This window comes from Thunnus thynnus, chromosome 1 (assembly GCF_963924715.1).
Source record: "Thunnus thynnus chromosome 1, fThuThy2.1, whole genome shotgun sequence".
NCBI lineage: Eukaryota > Metazoa > Chordata > Actinopteri > Scombriformes > Scombridae > Thunnus > Thunnus thynnus.
The window spans coordinates 20,423,505-20,434,907 of record NC_089517.1 but is presented as its reverse complement, the minus strand read 5'-3'; the positions used below and the strand labels follow the sequence as shown (position 1 = coordinate 20,434,907).

At 43.2% G+C, this 11,403-nt stretch overlaps 1 protein-coding gene across 1 annotated transcript in view; it reads left to right on the top strand.

Annotated features, from left to right (window-relative positions):
- Nucleotides 1-321: 321 nt before the first annotated feature.
- The window catches only part of phlpp2 (PH domain and leucine rich repeat protein phosphatase 2), a 41,284-nt gene continuing 30,202 nt past the window's right edge, over nt 322-11,403 (top strand). The window contains exons 1-3 of the mRNA XM_067589434.1: nt 322-670; nt 5,611-5,891; nt 10,641-10,774. Coding sequence (XP_067445535.1) covers nt 470-670; nt 5,611-5,891; nt 10,641-10,774 — 616 coding nt within the window. The 5' untranslated portion in view covers nt 322-469. The remainder of the gene's footprint in view (nt 671-5,610; nt 5,892-10,640; nt 10,775-11,403) is intronic.

Below are 11,403 nucleotides of genomic sequence, written 5' to 3'. Positions count from 1 at the left end.
TATAAAGCATTAATAATTGATTTAATATGCTACCATTAGTTACAGCTGATAAACCTTTTAAAAGGGCGATTTATTGAAAGGGGGCACTGAATGTTATGATATTAATGTTATAGCTACTGATACGGTGGGAGATTAAAATTGAAATATTGCAGAAGTACAAATTAAAATCATACAAAATCACAGACACGCCCTACAACGACGCGTTTCGTGATTTTCTCTTATTTAACTGCATCAAATGGCAAAAAACGAGCCTCCGCGGCTGATGAATAATAAATACCTTGAAGCCGCCCATTTAATGTTTATTGATCAGCTGTCCTGCAGGCCTGTCTGACAGGCAGCAGTCAGATTCAGTCTGGATATGGCGTCGCTGCACCGACACAGGAGGAATTTTTACCTCTCCGTGGGAATTTCCCAGTCGCGTACCAGGACGGCACTTCTTGGTTTTTGTCGCTGTTAATACAGACCATACATGGCGATGGAGGACGAGGATAATAATACAGCGGTCGTGGCGACTAACACCCAAACGGGCATCAAGAAAGGAGATAACGGGGCTTGCATAGACAGGCAGCCGGACACGGTGGTCCACCGAGCGGGGCTGAATCAGACTGCAGGTCGCGGTAGCCGCAGTGGTCCCGGAGCTCATGCTACAACGGGGATACGAGTGCTAAAGGCAGGTCATAACCAGAGGATGTTTTTTTTCTTGTGATGCAGTAGGTGATTCATACAAGACAAAGTCCTAGAAAAATGTCTCAATATTGTGTTACATGTCAAGGTTTTTCTTACATCGCAGTAGGTGATTCAAACAGGGCAAAGTGCATGAGAATGAAAAAACGCATCCTTGTAATATTATGTAACGTCTGTGATATTCGATGATTGATATTCTTTGGTTGATGATTGATCTGTGGATGATTCCCATCCAGTGAGGAATGTACCAGAGCCAATTAACATCCACAAAACACACACGCGCGCGCGCGCGCACACACGCACATACACACGCACAAACACACACACTCTGTAGGTTGTTTTAAGCTTTATATGAAGGCTCACTGCTGAACAGTTTTTCTAGGCAAGACATATGATGTGTAATGACAAATAGTCCCTGAGGTAACTGCTCACAAGGCACTACACACACACACACACATACACACACACACACACTTAGACAGAATTACAGATGTGCTATTTAATGTGTATGCATTACTCAGTTATTGTATTTGAATGAAGGATACACATCAAAATCCTTAAATAAAATAGGTCATCACTGCTTAATTCCACAAGTACAAGTGAACTACTAATTTTTATTCATTTGATTAAGCTCTATACTATATTTGCTAACAGATATTGATACACCGTTCCCATTCACCCATAATTCAGTGTGAACCTCTAAGAGGCAGTGCTGCTTACTAGTCTTTTTTTGCCTGTTAATAACAACATAAAACGAGAGTTACGAGAGTTACTAAGGTTCTATGCCTTCTGGATGACTGCCAGACACGGTATGAAATACCTGGATGTGCATTGCAAGACATAATACCAAAGTCACAGGTGTGACCTGGATGAAGCAAGCAACCTGATAAAGAAGCCTGGCACCCAGCAGTTGTCTCCTACAAAATCTTGTTGTCAAGACTCCAAGTGACAGTGAACTATGGTGGCCATCTAGAATTCATAGAACCTTAGTTACATTTGTAACTAAAGTATGAAAGGGGCATCCAGGTATGAAATACCTGGGTCATACATGGGTCATACATGGGTCATACATGGGAAATACATGGTCCAACAAGATCACAAGGAATCTGTACTGACCAAGCCTCAGTTGCAGACCGAAGGAGCAGACAAGACAGCTGTCGCCACAGGTTGGGGGGGTGCCATGTTAATTCTGTAGAAGCAGGCAAAGGTACAGGAAGAAGCCAAGCAGCTGCAGCACAGATGTACTCAGTGGAGTAGCCCAGGAAGTGGAGACACTCCTGTTGAATTGACATTTCACTGGGGGGACCTGGAGGCCCCTGAGCCTGTATTCAACCAAGTTTAAGAGCCTCTATTTGAACAAAGCACAACCCTTCCTGTGCCCTCCATAACAGACAAACAGTGCATCAGACTTACAGAACTCAGCCAACATATCTATGTAGTACTGTCTCAGAGCCTGAGCAGGACAAAGCAGATTGACATTAGGAAGCAGTTCCTCCGCCCCTGGCTGCGGGGTGAAAACTGCCAAATTGATAAGCTGATTGATGTGAAAAGCTGAAAGCTTCTTAGGAAGAAATGAGGGGTTGGGCCAGATGGTAACCCCAGACCCATCAGAATTCCAACAGTCCCTGGCAAAGGACAGGGCATAAAGCTCACCAACTCCCTTTGCAGATGCAACAGCAAGGAGAAAGGCAGTCTTACCAGACAGCCATTTGAGGTCAGCATGTTCCAGGGGCTCAAATGGAGGGGAACACAAAGATTCTTGGACAACAAGCAAATCCCATGAAGGCACCCGTACAGCATGTGGGGGCTACAACTGGAGAGCACCTTTCAGAAAATGGCTCACCAGAGGATGTGACCCCAAAGTTCCACCATCCACCAAAACATATCGAGTGGAGATGGCAGCAACATACACTTTAATGGTAGAGACAGAGAGCTCCTTATCCAGCAACATCTACAAGTATTTGAGCAATGTAGGCACAGAGCAACGTTCCGGGTCCACATGTTGATCCCTGCACCAACTGGAAAAGAGTTTCCACTTGTTGGCATACAGCGCCCTAGTCGAGGATGCACAAGCATTGATTATGGTCTGGATCACAGCCTGATCGCAAGAACTAAGTAGTGAGCCCGGCCCTTCAGGGGCCAGACATGCAGCTGAAGGCAATCCGGGTGAGGATGCCAAATGCGCCTCCCCAACTGTGACAGAAGATCCTGTCTCGGTAGGAGAGGCAGATGGATCACAGGAAACCATATCCTTCCTGGCCAGTGTGGAGCCACCAGCAGCACTGTGTGGTTGCATCTGTTTATTCTGTGAAGTGTCAGCATGAGTAGTAGAAGCAGAGGGAAGACATATAAGAGGCAGTCTGGCCAGGGATGTGCCAGAGTGTCCTGCTCCAATGGACTGGTTGGTTCCAAGAGGGAGAACCACAGCGGGTAATGTGTTGATGTTTCCAAAGCAAACAGGTTGATGTCTGCTCTGCTGTACCTCTCCCAGATCATCTGAACCACCATCAGCTTCAGTCTCTTCTGTTTCTCCAGGGTTCTAGAGACAGAAGGCACTTGCTTGAGATCATCACCATCCTGCTTTGGTGCCTCTTAGGGTTGAGGCCCAAACTGTTGATCCAGATCTGCAAGGGGTGCAATGAAAGGAGTCCTAGAGTGATGACTGTCATTGCTGCTGTCAGTTTGCTCAGCAGCCAGAGGAGTAGGCCGTATGTTAATCTTGTGCCTTTCTGAAAACAAGAGATGAGGCTGAGGATGTCATCAACCCTCTGGAGGGTAGGGAGAGGCTCTCATTAGCACTGAGTCGAGGGCAACACCCATGAAAATGACTTGCTGACTGGGAACTAAAGAGCTCTATACAAAATTCACAGTGAGTCCCAGCTGGGGCTGAGGCCACAATAGATACATTCTCATCATGTTGGCTAGCAACATAGGGTAAAGCAGCTAGGCCATCACCCTCATCATAGGTCTGGAGTGGTGGCTCTGAAGCAGCAGGGACAGCAGTAGTGGAGGGGCTGCCAGGCTGTAAATTAAGAAGAAGGGCCATAATCTGGGCAAACTCAGAGCCCAATGTGTCCACTTTAAGGGCCAAAGGTTCATCACACTTCTGTTTATTCTTAGTGCTGGAGGCGTCAACCTATGTGCCTGTGGTGCTTAGAACCTGAAGGGGGGTTGAATGGAGGCATTCCTGAAGGAGGTAAGCCAGCCTCAGCAATGCTACTGTCAGATGTGATCAACCTTGCGGCCCTCTCTGCTAACTACATTCAGCTACAATCAAGACAAGCATTTTCTGTCAGTCTTCGATGCCTCAGGTGTTCAATGCTGAGGCACGATGGGCATCTGTCATGGCCATCGTCTGAGCTAAGAGGGACCAAGCAAGAGTTACAAATGGAGACCGTAATCGTCGTAAGGCTAGTGATGTAGCAGTAGAGCGGGAAAAATTCAGCTACAAATCCAGACTCTGCTAGTGTTGCAGGCAATTAACAGCGTTAAGTCAGTACCCAAGGAGCAAAACAAAACACTCTCTGCTATGGTTCCCCAACCATCGACACAGCTGTCGTAACGAGGTGAAAACATGTCAATGAAACTGGCTGGTCAAGTATAAAACTCACAAGCTAATACAGCACATGATAGCAATTCACCCGCAATGAGTGGAGACGTTAAGAAGGCAAGTTAGCAAGGCGTGCCTGCTGGGGACGTAAAGTTGGCTACTTACCTCCAACACTTTGTGGTCTGAGTTTCGGCAAAACTCCTGGCAGAGATGAGCACTGTCTATGCAGCCTCTGGGGGATGAAATCGTAGCTCCAACTGATGGCTACTGGCTTAGGTGGTAAAGCACTGACGCTAGCTAATGCTAAGCATACATGACCTGCGTATTTAGATGAGAAGATGAAAAGGAGACGACTGCTGGGTGCCAAACCCCTTTATCAGGTTGCTTGTGTCACCCAGGTCACTTGTGTGAGCAAATGAGGCAAAGATGACAACATGATTTGCAAACAATGATGATGATGTCACCTTTCGATCATCAAACAGGTCTTCAGACTTGTATCTTGATATCCTGTCCATAAATATTCAGAATAAAAGTGAGGTCAAGGTGCATCCTTGACAAACTCCAACAACAGTGTGATGTTTCTGTGTGTGTGTGTGTGCAGAGCCTACTTGCAGAGTCAGAATACATTTTCATTGGATAGTTGCATGTTGTAATGCCTCTGTTGTGCCTGTGATCTGTAGTCTTTCATGAGCAGCTGATGTTACTAACATTTTATCATTTTAGTGTAACATCAGTCCTTATTAATGTCAAAGTTAAACAGTCTAGCATTTCATAATTTTCAGGGAAAAACATTAGGCTACCACACATCCGGCTAAGGTCACCACAAGTGATTAGGGCAATAATGGGTAGCAACAACGTGATATTCTAGGTGCTATCATTTATGCAGTCACATTGTCCATCCTTAGTGAGAGAGGTAACAGAATAAAAAAGCTTTTCCTTCTCAGGATTGTTCACAACTTACAGTCAGTGCTGTTGTTACAGGCAGATACTGCTCAGGAAGTTGAGTCATCTCTGGGGTTTCGGACTGTTGCTGAGACCAGACATTTGAAGCTGTCACCTTGGACTCTTAGAAACTTGGATGGATTTTTTTCCACTTTTTTTTTTAATACTTTATAGACCAATTGATTTATCAGCTAATCAAGAAAATAGTCTGCTGGTTAATTGATAATGAAAATAATCATTAGTTGCAGCCCTAATTGAGATAATGAAATGGGTAACTCCCAGCACAGATGCTGTGTTGAATTAAGCCCACAGCACCTTTGGGAGCATCAACAGCACTTTGTCAACCACCCTCAAGGTCTTTAGGCTATTAGATGTCCTGATCTGTATCTCTGATGTCAGTATGTGTGTTTGAATGACTCTTTCTGTATCCATAGCGCAATATGAAGCGAAATGGGAGTCGTGGCTGCGTGACAAGAAAGACCAGATTTGGATCACGAGAGCGGGACTGGCTCAAGGGGGACACCCAGCGGGGCTGTGTGTGTCTGTATGGGGGGACAGTAGACCCCCAGTTACCTGCCTCTGGCCCCCAGGCCACCTCCACCCCTCAGACAGACTTGCAGTTGGTGCTCTGCTCCACTAGCACCACAGTGGAAGAGCTGTGTGCCCAGAGGGATGGAAAGGGACTCTATGCTCAGCTGCATGGAGACCTAGTCAGGTAAATACATACTCATCACAGTTATACTTTATTACATCCAACAGCTATAGCCCTGCATCAGTGCCTTTACTAGATCCATTCAGTCACAGGATTGTTGTGCACTCAGAAGCATCTGAATGCTCACAGCCCAATGCATAATCATGTAATTACTGTACATGGGAGTAGAAATAAGTGAAAGAAATGAAAAGATATTTAAAGTGTATAGAGATGCTCTGGATTGCAGTTATGCATGCATAGTGCAAACGAAATGTGAGCCCTTACACAGCTTGTTTAGACAGCTGTGTTGGATAAAATGGAAGCACATCTCTTCCAATCAGACTCACAACAGTTCCCTAACATCTAACATATGCAAATTTGAAGCACTAAACTTATAAATAAATGCCCACATCTCATTTATCTCCTATCACAAAACTAGACCAGGCCTTTGCTTTTAGTTGATAACAGAATGTCACCTTGAACAAGCTGGACTTGATGCAGAGAAGGCAAACACAGCAGTGAGGACCTGCTGCAGTTACCCCAACATCCCATACTCCCACAGCACCTCACCCACACCCTCAGGGATTACAACTGTACGCCTCTGTCAAATCCACAAGACATACTGTATGTAGACAGAAATAGCAAATGACCGCTTGATTATCTGTGAAAGCATAAAATGCTGGCTCGCTGATCCATGACCAGGAAGGAATCTGGGCTGTTCCTTTTCTGCTTTCCTGGGAAAGCCTATGTGAGGATATTAGAAAGGAGACAGTCTAAAATAAGTAATCAGCTGTAGCTAAAATTGCAGTGGCTTATGCCTTACTGTCTGTTCAGTGTTTTCATGATGTGGAATATTGAGACATATCTTCAAATCTGAATCGGCATGTGGGGAACTAGAAGAAATGCCAGTTGTTGGGTTTATAATGGAACATAATTAATGGGTGTGTAGGTGGATGTTAATGGCAAAAAGATCATGCCATTGACATCATATATTGTTTTACAGGCATGACTGGAAGTTGTTAATGACTCAATAGGCTGGCAGCCAGTGGTGTGATCAAATAACAGTGTATGAACCAACCTGGTTATATCTATGCTGATTATGAGCTGTAGGCATTGCAGAGTAATTCATACTGTTAAAAAATGAAAGGCTTTTGGTAAGCTTGTGGATAGTCTGTGCTGGTTAAATTTATATTCCAGCAGTACAGCACTTAAATTGCAGTCTGCCAGCCAGTATGACTGGGCAGATTTAAATCAAATAATAAAGTCTTCAGTATCGAAAAACAGAGTAATACCAACTCTGTTTATACAAAGGAAAATTCCATTCCTACATACAGCACATACGGTAAAATCAAGGTTAGCATAAATGCATTAAATTAAAAGTGCATATGTCCATGGAAAATACATGAGCTGTAATGTTTGACCTTAAAGAGTCTCCTAGGCCTATAATTTTCTCTCTTTCATGTTAATCAATTTAGATAAATCATGCTATGATTTATAATACATGCAGATGTTGACAATAGTGAGACAAGTGCTGAAGAAGGAGCAGCAAGTAAGGACGTGATGGAAGAGATGCAAGCTTTTTTTAGTGACTTTCTTTTTATAGCTTGTAGTAATGTGCTGCTTACAGGAAGACATCTGTGTTCTTTCCTGATTTTCAGTCAGACAAACTCCCTTTTAAGTTAAATTTACTGATGCAATGGAGTTGATGGAGGACATTCATCCTTCCAGGATCACAATGCCAACAGAGTGAGCAAAGTGGTCTAGTATTCTCTTTCCCACCAATGGGCTCTTCCTGGGGGATCCCTAAGTGTTCCCAGGACAGCTGGGATTTGTAATCCCTCCAATGTGTCCTGGGTCAGTCCATGGCTTTCCTCCCAGTTGGTAATGCCCAGAACACATCCAAAGGGAGGCTCCCAGACATCTCAGCTGGCTCCTCTCAGAGGAATAGCAGTCTAATACCATCGGCCTCCCAAATCACTGAGCTCCTCACTCTAACATGTAAAGTCAGGCCAGCCACCCTGCAGAGAAATCATATCTCATCCGCTTGTATTTACAATCTGCAAGGTGAGGGACCACACCAACAGCAATTCATGAATACTGCTATGATTGAAAATATCAGATGGAACTTCAACCAGGTGCCAGTGCTACTGGAGTCAAACGGAAGGTAAATTTACAGGTGAATGCTCCCAAATTCTGCCCAAATAAGTGGTACAGGACCAGTATCTTGTGGGCTCACAAGGCGAAGGGTAGATGCTGGGTGCAATACGACTGTTGGACAAGGGGAAGGATTGGAACAGATTAGGTATTATGAACCTTGGCAACAGGAAACAGGGGATGGAGGATGACTGTTATTATTTCGCATTTGCCTTGTGGTCAAAGCTTTAACTTGCTATAACTGGGAGACAAGATATGGGTTGAACATATTATAGACTGCTATGTGGCAAAGAAATAAGCTATGAATATTAGTTTTGATTAACATCAAGCCCAGATTTAAGCACTCAATTGGCATTACTATAGTGGTAAATTAGAAAAACATGTCTACCCACAAATATTGTGATTTGTTTCATTAATTGTAAGCTTTGCTCAATTATAGTTTGATTATTGATTTTCACTAGAGGTACCTTCCAATACAGTACAAGGATAACAAATAATTAATACATTTTCAACCTCCTGCTTCCAGCACTTGATTTCTATGGGAAGAAACTGAATTGTTTCTACATGATCTATAATCATAGAGACATTACATCTCCTGACAACTAATATAATTTGAAATACACCCTGCTGAAATTAAAACACACTTCTCCTCTTTTTGGTACTTGCAGAGCCTGAACCCATTTAAAGTTATTTTGGCTAATTACACCTCTCGATGTCTCTGTTGGGTGGTACAATGCTGGGAATCACCAGCGCAAACTAATAATAATTGTAAAGGTGTAAGGAAAATTTCAGTCAGTTACCATCTGTACATGCCCACACAATCCAGAGAAGTCTAATCAACCCAAATAAGTGGAAACACCTGTATAGATGCACCATTGTTTTGTAGGGGTTCCTCTACATACCACCTATCTCTGGTGTATCTACAGTAAATCCAGAGACACGTTTCCATTTTTTTCTGCATAATTTACCTTCCACCCTGAGAACAAATGAACCCATTGCCTGCCATCGGACAGAGATTTAACAGCTTCTTGCAGCATTGCCCAAGGTTAGCGGATTTGTGAATAAATGAGGCATATCTGTGCTGAATGTTAGTGTCAGTGTGAATGGTTAACAGGGACTGTCAGTCATCCCCCTTGCTGCCGGATGGAAGCTCCCTTAATCCTGCACTGAGGTGTTTGGGCCACAGCTGTGTGAAATCAAATGACATGATCCTGCAAATCACATATGCTCACAGAGGGAGGGTGGCCTTTGGATGTGGCATGGGGACAGTGATGTTTCAAAATTCAAGCACTGCAAAGCATTTTCTGTTTAATTTACAGTAAATGTTCTTTAATCTTTAATCATTTAACACATTTAGTTGTTAGTCATCATACAGATACTGACGTATTCATAAAAAAACAGCTAATACATATATATCAGTCCAGCTCTACAATGAAATAGGAATCAAAAACTAATTGCTACTAACATCAATTTATCATCTTCATGGTATAACACTGTCTTTCTCTTATTTCTGAATGGCAGATGTGTCTCGCGGAATAATACGAATGACAAAAACAAAAACATTGAGACCTGTAAAATTATAATAAAGTTATAAAAATGGAGAGCTCCAGATTATCACTCAAAACAATTATTAGATTAAACAAAAGTGTGAGTTTCATTTGATTTGATTTCCTTCATGCAGAAGGATATTGTTAATATGAAAGGCTGGATTGCATCTGGCTATGGGTACTGGATTTCAGGTTTGGCATTCATCCTGTTACATATCAGTGAGAAGAGCCCTCAAAGTGCTTAATAGTGAAGTGAGATGATTCCCTCAGTCAAATCCACAGTTGGAGAAAGATTGGTCTTAACTATACATTCACATTTTAACACTTTTTTGGGTTCCATTGAGAAAATAAGTATGGTATGCAGGGTGATGAATATGTAGTATGTTCAGTTTGTCTGTGAGGTAAAAACTTTTAATGCCTACAGTATTTTCCTATGATGTGACTCAAAGCAGTGGAGGCACAGAAGCACAGACAAAGACGTTTTGGTGGCACAAGTGCGTTTTCCACAGTTTGGTTTGGTAATTTTTTGGCTCCAAATGATCCATTCTGAGGTCAACCATCTCAGGGCATTTTTTTCTATTAAAGAAAATTCCAAAACACACACAAAAAAGGTGGCACACCCATCAGTCCCTGTTAGCAGTGCTTCCAGCTTGGCCAGACACCCCATCGAACATTTTTTGTAATATTTGTGGGTGGGAAGCCATTGAGGGGTCTTGTGTTATGTTGCTCCTCAAGTGACTCCTTCTGGTTGGTCAGGGTGATTTTGCAGAGGGAAGTTGAAGTTTTTAAATAGACTATTCCTTTTCTTCTTGTTGTTGAAGCCTAACTGCATATATATTGTTTTCTAATTCAAAATATTACACAACAGTTTTCTCCTAGGAGAAAAGTTTTCTCTCCAAGCAACTGTCTGCTGCGAGAGAGGATAAAGGAACTGTACTCCTTTTGTTTAAAACTTGTTTTTTATGTAATGCTTCTGTGTATGTGTCCCCCATTTATAGAGACTGAAAGAAACTGATGTTACTATTTTGTGGTGACATTGTCCCACCATCTCACCTTTGCTTCTCTCCTGCAGGAGGCTGGACCCCACTGAGCGACCTCTCCAGATGGTGTATGACTATCTGGCAGCTATGGGCTATGCAGACCCTGTGCGAGTGCAGCAAGAGGCAGCCAACTCAGACCTCAGCTGCTTGATCCGCTTCTACAGTGGTGAGTACTGACCCACAGAGGCCATCATCTCCAATCTTCACTATCTGCTGTTGATCCTTGGGATCTGGTGGGGGCCCAGTATCTTCCTCTGAAAAAGGTCTCTTTGTGTGTGCATGAAAGTGTGTGTTCTCTGACAAGCATTTTCCTCTGGTCAAATTAAATGCAGTTGTTGTTAAAGGCTCCCTGAATGAAATGCCTTTCTGAAGCTGTGCCTCGCTTTCAAGGTAGTCGGGGATACCACAAACATACACCCATCATGATGAGTGACCCACCATCCCTCTTCCTGTGGTGTTTCTCCATCCCTGTGTGGACTACCTTTCACCTGCTGCTGTCAACATGCTCCCTTGAACACAGACCTGGAGTGACTAAGTGTCCTTGTGTCAGTGTGATATATAAATGCAGCAACTCTGTAGAGGAAACGATGACAAATTTGTATCCCTGCATGTATCTAAATACGGCTTAGATAAACACACAGACATCTTTAGCTCTCGTTTGTTGCAGGTCTAATGATACTCTTACAGTAGCAGCAATTAAGAGATTTGCCATTAAGGGTAAATGGTGAACGTTGTTCTGTAATGCTTTTCTACTTAATGAACTGACTGCTGTTCCTGCTGAGTCAGTGGAACTCC